The 12568-nt window shown below is 44.4% G+C and overlaps 1 protein-coding gene across 1 annotated transcript in view; it reads left to right on the top strand.

Annotated features, from left to right (window-relative positions):
• sema6a (sema domain, transmembrane domain (TM), and cytoplasmic domain, (semaphorin) 6A) overlaps nucleotides 1-12568 on the top strand; it is a 100131-nt gene that overhangs the window by 52133 nt on the left and 35430 nt on the right. The window contains exons 4-6 of the mRNA XM_084176638.1: nucleotides 8934-8994; nucleotides 11230-11292; nucleotides 11720-11821. Of these exons, the coding sequence (XP_084032764.1) occupies nucleotides 8934-8994; nucleotides 11230-11292; nucleotides 11720-11821 (226 nt within the window). The remainder of the gene's footprint in view (nucleotides 1-8933; nucleotides 8995-11229; nucleotides 11293-11719; nucleotides 11822-12568) is intronic.

The following is a 12568-nucleotide window of genomic DNA, read 5'->3' as shown; positions in this document are numbered from 1 at the left end:
GTTGCAGACTCTGGGGCCTTTCAGAACAGGTGTATATATACTGAGATCATGTGACACTTAGATTGCACACAGGTGGACTTTATTTACATTTACATTTACGTCATTTAGCAGACGCTCTTATCCAGAGCGACTTACAAATTGGTGCATTCAACTTATGATAGCCAGTGGGACAAGCACTTTTTTTATATGGGGGGTTGAAGGATTAAGGATTACTTTTATACTATTCCAGGTATTCCTTAAAGAGGTAGGGTTTCAAGTGTCTCCGGAAGGTGGTCAATGACTCCGCTGTCCTGGCGTCGTGGGGGAGCTTGTTCCACCATTGGGGTGCCAGAGCAGCGAATAGCTTTGACTGGGCTGAGCAGGAACTGTGCTTCCGTAGAGGTAGGAGGGCTAGCAGGCCAGAGGTGGATGAACGTAGTGCCCTCGTTTGGGTGTAGGGTCTGATCAGAGCCTGAAGGTAAGGAGGTGCCGTTCTCCTCACAGCTCCGTAGGCAAGCACCATGGTCTTGTAGTAGATGCAAGCCTCAACTGGAAGCCAGTGGAGTGTGCGGAGGAGCGGCGTGACATGAGAGAACTTGGGAAGGTTGAACACCAGATGGGCTGCAGTGTTCTGGATAAGTTGTAGGGGTTTAATGGCACAGGCAGGGAGCCCAGCCAACAGTGAGTTGCAGTAATCCAGACGGGAGATGACAAGTGCCTGGATTAGGACCTGTGCCGCTTTCTGTGTAAGGTAGGGTCGTAGTCTGCGAATGTTGTAGAGCATGAACCTGCAGGATCGGGTCACCGCTTTGATGTTAGCGGAGAACGACAGGGTGTTGTCCAGGGTCACGCCATGGTTCTTTGCACTCTGGGAGGAGGACACAATGGAGTTGTCAACCGTGATGGCGAGATCATGGAGCGGGCAGTCCTTACCCGGGAGGAAGAGCAGCTCCGTCTTGCCGAGGTTCAGCTTAAGGTGGTGGTCCGACATCCACACTGATATGACTGCCAGACATGCAGAGATGCAATTCGCCACCTGGTTATCAGAAGGGGGAAAGGAGAAAATTAGTTGTGTGTCGTCTGCGTAGCAATGATAGGAGAGACCATGTGAGGATATGACAGAGCCAAGTGACTTGATGTATAGAGAGAATAGGAGAGGGCCTAGAACTGAGCCCTGGGGGACACCAGTGGTGAGAGCACGTGATGCGGAGACAGATTCTCACCATGCCACCTGGTAGGAGCGACCTGTCAGTTGGACGCAATCCAAGAGTGAGCAGCGCCGGAGATGCCCAACTCGGAGAGGGTGGAGAGGAGGATCTGATGGTTCACAGTATCAAAGGCAGCAGATAGGTCTAGAAGGATAAGAGCAGAGGAGAGAGAGATAGCTTTAGCAGTGCAGAGAATCTCCGTGACACAAAGAGCAGTCTCAGTTGAATGACCAGTTTTGAAACCTGACTGGTTTGGATCAAGAAGGTCATTCTGAGAGAGATAGCAGAAGAGTTGGCTAGAGACGGCACGCTCAAGAGTTTTGGAGAGAAAAGAAAGAAGGGATACTGGTCTGTAGTTGTTGACCTCGGAGGGATCGAGTGTAGGTTTTTTGAGGAGGGGTGCAACTCTCGCTCACTTGAAGACGGAAGGGACATGGCCAGCGGTCAAGGATGAGTTGATGAGCGAGGTGAGGTAAGGGAGAAGGTCTCCAGAAATGGTCTGGAGAAGAGAGGAGGGGATAGGGTCAAGCGGGCAGGTTGTTGGGCGTTCGGCCGTCACAAGTCGCAAGATTTCATCTGGAGAGAGAGGGGAGGAAGAAGTCAAAGCATAGGGTAGGGCAGTGTGAGCAGGACCAGCGGTGTCATTTGACTTAATATATATATTTAACTAATTATGTGACTTCTGAAGGTAATTGGTTGCACCAGATCTTATTTAGGGGCTTCATAGCAAAGGGGGTGAATACATATGCATGCACCACTTTTCTTGTATTTATTTTTTTGAATTTTTTGAAACAAGTAATTTTTTTCATTTTACTTCACCAATTTGGACTATTTTATGTATGTCCATTACATGAAATCCAAATAAAAATATATTTAAATTACAGGTTGTAATGCAACAAAATAGGAAAAACGCCTAGGGGGATGAATACTTTTTCAAGGCACTGTAAATTACTTCTATGCTCGCTTCGAGGCAAGCAACACTGAAGCCTGCATGAGAGCATCAGCTGTTCTGGACGACTGTGTGATCACGCTCTCCGTAGCCGATGTGAGTAAGACCTTTAAACAGGTCAACATTCACAAGGCCGCAGTGCCAGACGGATTACCAGGATGTGTACACCGATCATGCGCTGACCAACTGGCAAGTGTCTTCACTGACATTTCCAACCTGTCCCTGACTGAGTCTGTAATATCAACATGTTTCAAGCAGACCACCATAGTCCCTGTGCCCAAGAACATTAAGGTAACCTGCCTAAATGACTACCGACCCGTAGCACTCACGTCTGTAGCCATGAAGTGCTTTGAAAGGCTGGTCATGGCTCACATCAACACCATTATCCCAGAAACCCTAGACCCACTCCAATTTGCATACTCCACACTGTCCTTTCCCACCTGGACAAAAGGAACACCTACGTGAGAATGCTATTCATTGATTACAGCTCAGCGTTCAACACCATAGTGCCCTCAAAGCTCATCACTAAGCTAAGGACCCTGGGACTCAACACCTCCCTCTGCAACTGGATCCTGGATTTCCTCACGGGCCGCCCCCAGGTGGTAAGGGTAGGTAACAACACATCTGCCACGCTGATCCTCAACACGGGGGCCCCTCAGGGGTGCGTGCTCAGTCCCCTCCTGTACTCCCTGTTCATCCATTACTGCATGGCCAGGCACGACTCCAACACCATTATTAAGAATGTCGACGACACAACAGTGGTAGGCCTGATCACCGACAATGATGAGACAGCCTATAGGAAGGAGGTCAGAGACTTGGCCAGGTGGTGCCAGGATAACAACCTCTCCCTCAACGTGATCAAGATAAAGGAGATGATTGTGGACTACAGGAAAAAGAGGACTGAGCATGCCCCCATTCTCATCGACGGGGCTGTAGTGGAGCAGGTTGAGAGCTTCAAGTTCCTTGGTGTTCACATCACCAACAAACTATCATGGTCCAAACACACCAAGACAGTCGTGAAGAGAGCACGACAAAGCCTATTCCCCCTCAGGAGACTGAAAAGATTTGGCATGGGTCCTCAGATCCTCAAAGGTTCAACAGCTGCGCCATCGAGAGCATCCTGACTGGTTGCATCACTGCCTGGTATGTTAACTGCTCGGCCTCCGACCACAAGGCACTACAGAGGGTAATGCGTACGGCCCAGTACATCACTGGGGCCAAGATTCCTGCCATCCAGGACCTCTATACCTAAAAATTGTCAGACTCCAGCCACCCTAGTCATAGACTGTTCTCTCTGCAATCGCACGGCAAGCGGTACCGGAGCGCAAAGTCTAGGTCCAAAAGCCCCCCCCCCCCCCCCCCCACCCCCTCTTTTACGCTGCTGCTACTTTCTGTTTTTTATCAATTTTTTACTTAACACTTATTTTTCTTAAAACTGCATTGTTGGTTAAGGGCTTGTAAGTAAGCATTTCACTGTAAGGTCTGCACTTGTTGTATTCGGCGCATGTGACAAATACAATTTGATTTGATTTGATTTGGGTACGTTTTCCACCACTGCTATAGAATACTACAGTACTTACTATAGAATACTACAGTACTTACCATAGAATTCTATAGTAAACTGTAGTATACTGTAGAATACTATACTACACGCTGTAGTATCCCGCTAACATGTGTAGTACTTAGTATAGAATGGTGTAGTATACTGTATAATACTATAGTAAATACTACAGTATTATCTACACACAAAAAACACTGTAATAAACACTACAGTCCACAAAAACACTACACTTTTTAAACTATAGTATATACTACAGTATTTAATTTGCATAGCATATACCCTGTCCATTCCCCTACCCCATATCCCAATTTGTGCCACCCAGAAGTGAGAAACCTACATGCCAAGTATAGATCATATAATGTGTTCCCTACAGTTCTGAACTGTTCAGACCCCAGTCCTACCTACCCACTTAACTACCTACCTACCTACCTACCTACCTACCTACCTACCTACCTACCTACCTACCTACCTACCTACCTACCTACCTACCTACCTACCTACCTACCTACCTACCTACCTACCTACCTACCTACCTACCTACCTACCTACCTACCTACCTACCTACCTACCTACCTACCTACCTACCTACCTACCTACCTACCTACCTACCTACCTACCTACCTACCTACAGGTTATAGAAGGAGAAAGCCCATAGTGAATACTACAGCAAATACTACAGTATACCATAGTCTGCAAAAACACTACAGTAAATACTACAGTATACTACAATCCACAAAAACACTACATTAATTACTATAGTATATACTACAGTTTTATTTTACTACAGTATTTATACTATAGTTAACTGTAAATACTACAGTATACTACAGTATTCACTGTAGTGTTTTTGCAGACTATAGTATATATATGCTATAGTATTTTTTCATGTGGGATGACAAAATCAAATAGTTTTCTATTAAGTAATATATTTTTTGTCGGCCTATGGTTATGAACAATGAGATTATGAGATGGCTGTAATATTCTGTAGGTTTGCTGCTGTACTTTACCATATTTCAGAGTTTAAGCTGGCATACAACAATAATGTCATGAATTCTAATGGGAATTAATGTCAACACCCGGTGAGTACAAGACATTGAAAATATGTATTTTTAATCAAAAATACATATTTTCAATGTATTTTCTACGCCTTTTCAAATTATTTTCAACGTATTTGCAACATGTTGTGCTCATAGGGCAGTCTGGCCCCTTCTGTGCGCTGCCCATAGGCAGCCTGGCAGGGGTTGTCAGAGGCCTACTCCCTGCTGTATGTTGAGTGTGTTCTTGCAGTGCTGCTGTGTGTGGGTGTGTGTTTGCTCGGCCTGTCCAGGGCCGACTCTGTGATCAGATGTAGAGCAGACACTGAGGCTTAGCCCGGACTTAAGCTCTGTCCTGGTGTCTGCCCGCAGGGATAATCAACCGACCACTGCCAGCCTGCCAATAGGTAGCAGCCAACGGGTAGTGGGTACCCCCAGGCCCAGGTCACTCCGCATGCAGGGCATTGTCGCCATTCCCTGCCCTCAACTCCCGCTAACCATGGCAACGGCACCCACCCACTGCCTACACCCCTCAATGAGGGTGGGAATGGGAACGTCTGCCATAAGGAGAGTGGCCCACGTGCACGTGAACACGCCTCCCCGGGCCTCCTGAAAAACCTGGGTCTCTTTGGGCCGCCCCACTGGAGGCGGGCGCATTGGTCTAAATTATTATAGTCTGCATTAAATCCTGTTAAAGACATCTAATGACGCGGATTACACTTCCTCTGCCTCTCAGAACCAGGTGGTAATTTTGTCCACTGCAGTGATCCGCCTGTACAAAATGTCAATGAGACTCGGCCAAAAGGACAGTCAGAAAATACTCAAGGAGGCTCCTCTTTGATCCACTCCTCAGTGTAATGGTGGCCATTTTGCCTCTCTACCCTCCATTCACTTGTGTGGGGATGTGAGCGAAACAATGTACAATGCCTCCCTAACACAGATGATCTAGTTATGAAGAGGGTGGTGTCCCATTCTGAGAAGATAGGTGTGGGATGCATACTAATCATGACCCCCTTTCTGCCGTCTGAGCGCGAGATTGTTTGACAAAGGGCCACCAGATGGCCCCCACTGGCCCGCAGTTACTCCAGGAGAAATGGGGTGTTATGAAAACGACATTCCCCAGCACAAAGCCCCTCTGTTCTCATGGTTGGATGTCCAAGGGCTCTCTATTCAATCTGTAGCGCTGAAGCGTTACAGATTGTGTGATAGAAATGTAAAGGTAATTTCCGATTGAGCCGACATATGTAGCGTTTACCGTGAATGCCGTCTCTGCTAGTGCGGGAACATTGCCTTTAAATTTCAATCACGTTGCAACGCTGAACTTCCGCCTTACGGATTGAATAGAGCCCATAGTCTTCCTCTTTCCCCGTGACCCACCAAAGCACACTTTCAACGCCCATGTTTAGAGCCATACCTTCCATCCAACTCACATTTTTACCCCCCCAATTTTGAGAACTACAGAGCCCACTCAGGAGTGATTAATGTCACACGTTGAATTTCACACACTCGGTGCATTCATTCATTTGTTATCAGACTATCAAGACTGCTCTCAGTTCCTTTCCCCTCTGCTCTATATCCGCTCAAACAGAGAGCTTCCCCACTGAGCACACACTGGTTGAATCAACGTTATTTTCAACGTGGAATAGAGGTTGAATTGACGTCTGTGCCCAGTGGGTCAGGCCCACTGTACTGACCCACTGAGCACAAACTGGTTGAATCAACGTTGTTTCAAAGTAATTTGTCAACGTATTGTGATGTGGAATCTACGTGTAAAATACATTTGATTTTTAAAGAAGTCATCAACGTAAACTGTTGTTTTTGAGGGTGAAATTTCAACCACAGGATTATGTCATCATGGTTACCTAATTTCAATTAGTACCTTTAAAACAACATCAGATTTTCAAAGTTACATCCACTATATATGCTGGGCTGCACGTCTCCTACTGGATTATTTATCTATCTACAGCTACCCTTTGGTCTCTCATCCAGGGTTTTAACCAAGCCTAGGCCTGCTTAGCTATGATATTTGTCATTGACTATTACCAATGTGCTATCTTGTGAGAATGATTGTTGAGAGATTTCCACTTCAAAACTAAATAGATTCACTGTTGCTATCGAAGACATTCCAAAGAGTAGGTTTAACAGAGCAAATGAAATGTGACCATACTTCATCAATCATCAATGATGCTATTTAGGCCTATATAGCGTTTGCAAAGTCATCAACAGCAACTGTTTAAATCCAATCCAGATTTCAACTATAAATAGACAATACAATAGGCCTAGGGTTTCCAGCTCTGGTTGATTTCAAATGTAATGATATTTAGTGATATTGAATTGGGGTTGGTTGTCAACGCAACCAAATATCAACATTTGAAGTTTGACATTTGAAACTTCTGCTTGGATAGTTCCATCTGTGCCACTGACTTGGTCTGGCTTTAATTCCAGTTTGTCTACAAATAAAAACATGATATGTTGGATTCACTTCTCCCTCTCAACCAAAAATCTAAGTTAAAGAATAAGACTAAATCAAATCAAACTTCATTAGTACCATGTACTTTCAATGTAATCTCATCCAGGTCATTTGGTTCTGCTATTAGATGAAGCACAGTGATATCACATTAATCTGTTGTATAAATAAACAATTGTATTCCCATTTTTTAAATGGTTGGAAGCGCAATGATAAACATTTGGGTGACAACTAAACCAAAATTCAGACATTGTTTTTCCATTGGAATTTGGTTGTGCTTTTAGATAGTTGAAAGCATAGTGATAACACATTGGAAATGTAACTAACTTTTGGCTGTCTTTTTGAGTGGGTGAATATAGGATATAATATCATTGATCACCGTCTCAACCAAATATTACCCAATTATCCACATTGAAATGACATGGTGTGCCCAGTGGGGAGTGTGTTTGCTCTCACCTTGGACTCCATGTTTGTTCATGGCAGTGTGAGGGTTCTCTCTGTGGGGAGTTTCAAAATGTTTTTTAGAAGTTGAAGTGCCACATAGAGTGCAGTGAAGATGAGAGTCGGCCTGCTGTATATTTAAGAGCTCTCCCACATCTGATGGGACTAGTGAGGCCCTCTTTTAGTGGAGAAACGGAGGTAGGCCAGCAGGACAATAACGGGGACTGCCCAGGTGCAGACAGTGTTTGACTGCTGGTGTTGACACAGAGACAGCTCCAGCATTGTCCTGCCAGGATGTTTGCATGACGCATGGCTTGGCTCTGTCTTATCGCTGCTGGAGCTCTTCTGGCCCTGCTGGCTCTGCTGGAATCACTGCCCAGCTAGCACACAACGTTCTGAGAACCAAGTTTCTTAGAGCTTGGTGAGAGCGTGGTTGTTCTATGGTTATTTTTTCATACAACCTTCCCACAACTTTCTGGGAATGGTGCAGGATAGTTGCTTGGCTTTGGAACATTCTCAGCACATTTAAGGAACTTGACAAAAAAACATTGTTTTATCTGGATTTCATTACTTTTAACAGAAAGTTTCCTAAAAGTTCAAATATGGTTACATTTAATTTCAATGTTGGTAATGTTCTAGGAACGTTCTCTTGCTGTTCCTTCAGAGTTTATTACATTTAGTTAATGCGAGAGCAAGCTTCTGTGCAGGTTGATGGTTATAATTAACAACGTCTGTTGTTTCACACTTTAAATAAAACCACATTCACACAGTCATCTCGAAGAAATGAATGCCAAAAGTGGTTACAGTGTTGAGCACGGTCACCTTTCCCTTCTCAAACGAGCATGCCAGTCTCTCAGAGCCACAGTCAGTCAAACACAGTCTGGCTGAAAGGTAGTTAACCCTTGAGTTTATGTGTTCCATATGTGGGCAGGAAAGCCTCTATTTCCTCACAGGTCTTGTCTGTGCTTTAATGAGTGTTAGTATAGATTTCCTGTGGCTGAACACTATGCTTAATTGACCTGAACAGCAGAGTGACTTGGCGCTCCCTTTCCCAGGAACAAAAAGGTTTTTGTCTGGGCGGCAGAAGCAGCACTCTAAACCACTGTTGACTGTTTCTGTCTGACAGAGCAAATAGCCCCTTTGTATATTGTTATTTTCTTCCAGCTTGAACAAAGTTTAGACAAAGACGGCTGCGGTTTCAGATTCGCTGGGGGGTGTACGGGTGTGTGTGTGTGTGGGGGGGGGGGTGGTTGAATGGTTGTTGTTGAGTGCCTGTCTATCTCCTCTGTTTCAGGGATCACATATACACGGTGGATACAGACACCGCCAACTCCGAGGAGATCTTTTTCAGCAAGGTGAGTGTTCTTTCTGAGGATGCGTTGTTCTGCGGCGTCCTGCGGGCGACTGTCCCGTACCCTGGCATAATTACCTGGCAGGTCGTCCTGTCCAGCCCCGCTCCAGCGGCCGTCTGGTGTGAGACACTGCAGCGCCATGACCCCACTAAGCACATTATCCCATCAGGCACCAAACCACATGCGTCATCTCTGCTCAGAGGGACGGGGCCAAGGGAGAAACCGGAGATTTATGTACATACAGTTGAAGTCGGAAGTTTATATACACCTTAGCCAAATACATTTAAACTCAGTTTTTCACAATTCTTGACATTTAATCCTAGTACAATTTCCCTGTCTTAGGTCAGTTAGGATCACCACTTTATTTTAAGAATGTGAAATGTCAGAATAATAGTAGAGAGAATGATTTATTTCAGCTTTTATTTCTTTCATCACATTCCCAGTGGGTCAGAAGATTACATACACTCAATTAGTATTTGGTAGCATTGCCTTTAAATTGTTTAACTTGGGTCAAACGTTTCAGGTAGCCTTCCACAAGCTTCCCACAATAAGTTGGGTGAATTTTGGCCCATTCCTCCTGACATAGCTGGTGTAACTGAGTCAGGTTTGTAGGCCTCCTTGCTCGCACACGCTTTTTCAGTTCTGCCCACAAATTTTCTATAGGATTGAGGTCAGGGCTTTGTGATGGCCACTCCAATACCTTGACTTTGTTGTCCTTAAGCCATTTTGCCACAACTTTGGAAGTATGCTTGGGGTCATTGTCCATTTGGAAGACCCATTTGCGACCAATCTTTAACTTCCTGACTGATGTCTTGAGATGTTGCTTCAATATATCCACATAATTTTCCTTCCTCATGATGCCATCTATTTTTTGAAGTGCACCAGTCCCTTCTGCAGCAAAGCACCCCCACAGCATGATGCTGCCACCCCCGTGCTTCACGGTTGGGATGGTGTTCTTCGGCTTGCAAGCGACCCCCTTTTTCCTCCAAACATAACAATGGTCATTATGGCCAAACAGTTCTATTTTTGTTTCATCAGACCAGAGGGCATTTCTCCAAAAAGTACGATCTTTGTCCCCATGTGCAGTTGTAAACCGTAGTCTGGCTTTTTTATGGCGGTTTTGGAGCAGTGGCTTCTTCCTTGCTGAGCGGCCTTTTAGGTTATGTCGATATAGGACTCGTTATACTGTGGATATAGATACTTCTGTACCTGTTTCCTCCAGCATCTTCACAAGGTCCTTTGCTGTTGTTCTGGGATTGATTTGCACTTTTCGCACCAAAGTACGTTAATCTCTAGGAGACAGAACGTGTCTCCTTCCTGAGCGGTATGACGGCTGCGTGGTCCCATGGTGTTTATACTTGCGTACTATTGTTTGTACAGATGAACGTGGTACCTTCAGGTGTTTGGAAATTGCTCCCAAGGATGAACCATAATTGTGGAGGTCTACACATTTTTTTCTGAGGTCTTGGCTGATTTCTTTTGATTTTCCAATTATGTCAAGCAAAGAGGCGCTGAGTTTGAAGGTAGGCCTTGAAATACATCCACAGGTACACCTCCAATTGACTCAAATTATGTCAATTAGCCTATCAGAAGCTTCTAAAGCCATGACATCGTTTTCTGGAATTTTCCAAGCTGTTTAAAGGCACAGTCAACTTAGTGTATGTAAACTTCTGACCCACTGGAATTGTGATACAGTGAATTATAAGTGAAATAATCTGTCTGTAAACAATTGTTGGAAAAATTACTTGTGTCATGCACAAAGTAGATGTCCTAACCGACTTGCCAAAACTATAGTTTGTTAACAAGAAATATGTGGAGTGGTTGAAAAATGAGTTTTAATGGCTCCAACCTAAGTGTATGTAAACTTCCGACTTCAATTGTATGTAACAACCCCTCCAACTCCTCCTCAGTGTCCGTTTGTTCCACCTAGTATAATAAGAGCAAGCTGGATCAAAGAGACTGAGACAGAGAGATTGATCACTGAGACCCTGTTTAGTCTTTAATAACTGGCCAGTCTCCAATTAAGTGATAATGCCCGAGAAGCCTGTGTTTGTTGGATATAGATGGGTGTTGTTAGGCCCGTGACGAAGTGTAGTATAGAGGCTGACCTATAGGACAGAGGCAGAGTTCAGCCAATCAAGCGAGCTGACTGGTGCTCCAGGCTTTCTCTCTTGAGGAATGATCGCCAGGGTAACTAAGCAGATCTCCATTGATTCCCCATCAATTTCCTCTCCACAGAAACTGACATGGAAGTCCAGGCAGGCAGACGTGGACACCTGCCGAATGAAGGGGAAGCACAAGGTATAAAGACTACTGATAACTTCTTTCCCCCATCCTCACTGTACCACAGGTCACACCATACATAATAACAAACTAAAGCTTGGAGGACCTTACCAGTAAAATGTACTGTATGTGCATATTCATTGAAACCAATTTGTCATCTTGGAATGCCTTGCTGTCTCACATGCTGCTCTATGAATACTCTATCGGGAAATTAATATAAAGTTGTCTTTATTGTATAATTCATGTTATTGTGCTTGTTTTTGTTTTCCGTCCATTCAACATTCTGTTCAAAGTATACACTGTACAGGTAGTGGAACATGGACTAGTCAGTCGCCATCATTCATTCCTTTGAACGTGGCTGTCAATGTCGTTTTGCTCTAGGTCCTATTCAGGACAAGAATTAATCAGTCACAATGTACATTTTCCCCCCCTTTCTCTCCCTAAGGATGAATGTCACAATTTCATCAAGGTCCTCCTGCAACAAAACGATAACACCTTGTTTGTGTGTGGAACAAACGCTTTCAACCCCTCCTGTCGAACTTACAAGGTACAGCTCACATTGCTCTCTATCCATGCTCTGACTTCACCTGCTAAGAATTTGCTACATACACGGTGCTGTATTTCAACCATATGGGGACGACATACGGAAGAAGAGATGTGGAGAGATGGACTATGATGGATTATTTTCAAAAGCCCATGGTCAGATGTGTCCTTTTTTCCAGGTGTAGTTTGACACATTTGATTTAAAATCAGGGAAATCTACGCTGACATATACTGTAGACACAGCAGTTATGTTGAAATATGATGACCTAATCTAGGCAGACGGCCGCCTCGGTTGTCAAGGCATTTTTTGAATAGATTCTAGATATCCCTGGCTTTGGTAGAGTTATTAAGCCAGCCGAATAGTGTTTTCTTTAGAAATGAGCACCATCTTATTAAGATATCTACTGTCATCCTTAGGAAAGAAAACTCTAGAAAGCTGGCTTTGTTGGCATGTTAGGAAACAAATTGACGCCACAGTGAACTTGATTTGAAGGTGCTGTTGTGAGACATCAGGGGGTTGTTGTTTATCGCAAGGTATGTTTACCACCGAACAAGACTATTTGCTTCATTGACTTTTTGGTTCAACGAAGCACAGAAAAGGGCTTGTGTTCTCACTCAAGCATTCTTTAGAGAATACAGAATGTATGCCCACGTTTTACAGTTCTTCTGCTCCCATTTCAGGCGCTTTTCATTGTTATTAGTGTTGTATTGTCTGCGGAAAGCTGACATCCTCACTGACAGACCATAACAC

Source organism: Coregonus lavaretus (genome assembly GCF_964263955.1).
Source record: "Coregonus lavaretus genome assembly, chromosome: 14".
NCBI classification, from domain to species: domain Eukaryota; kingdom Metazoa; phylum Chordata; class Actinopteri; order Salmoniformes; family Salmonidae; genus Coregonus; species Coregonus lavaretus.
The sequence above is the reverse complement of the archived record's forward strand: the minus strand, read 5'-3'. Positions and strand labels throughout refer to the sequence as shown.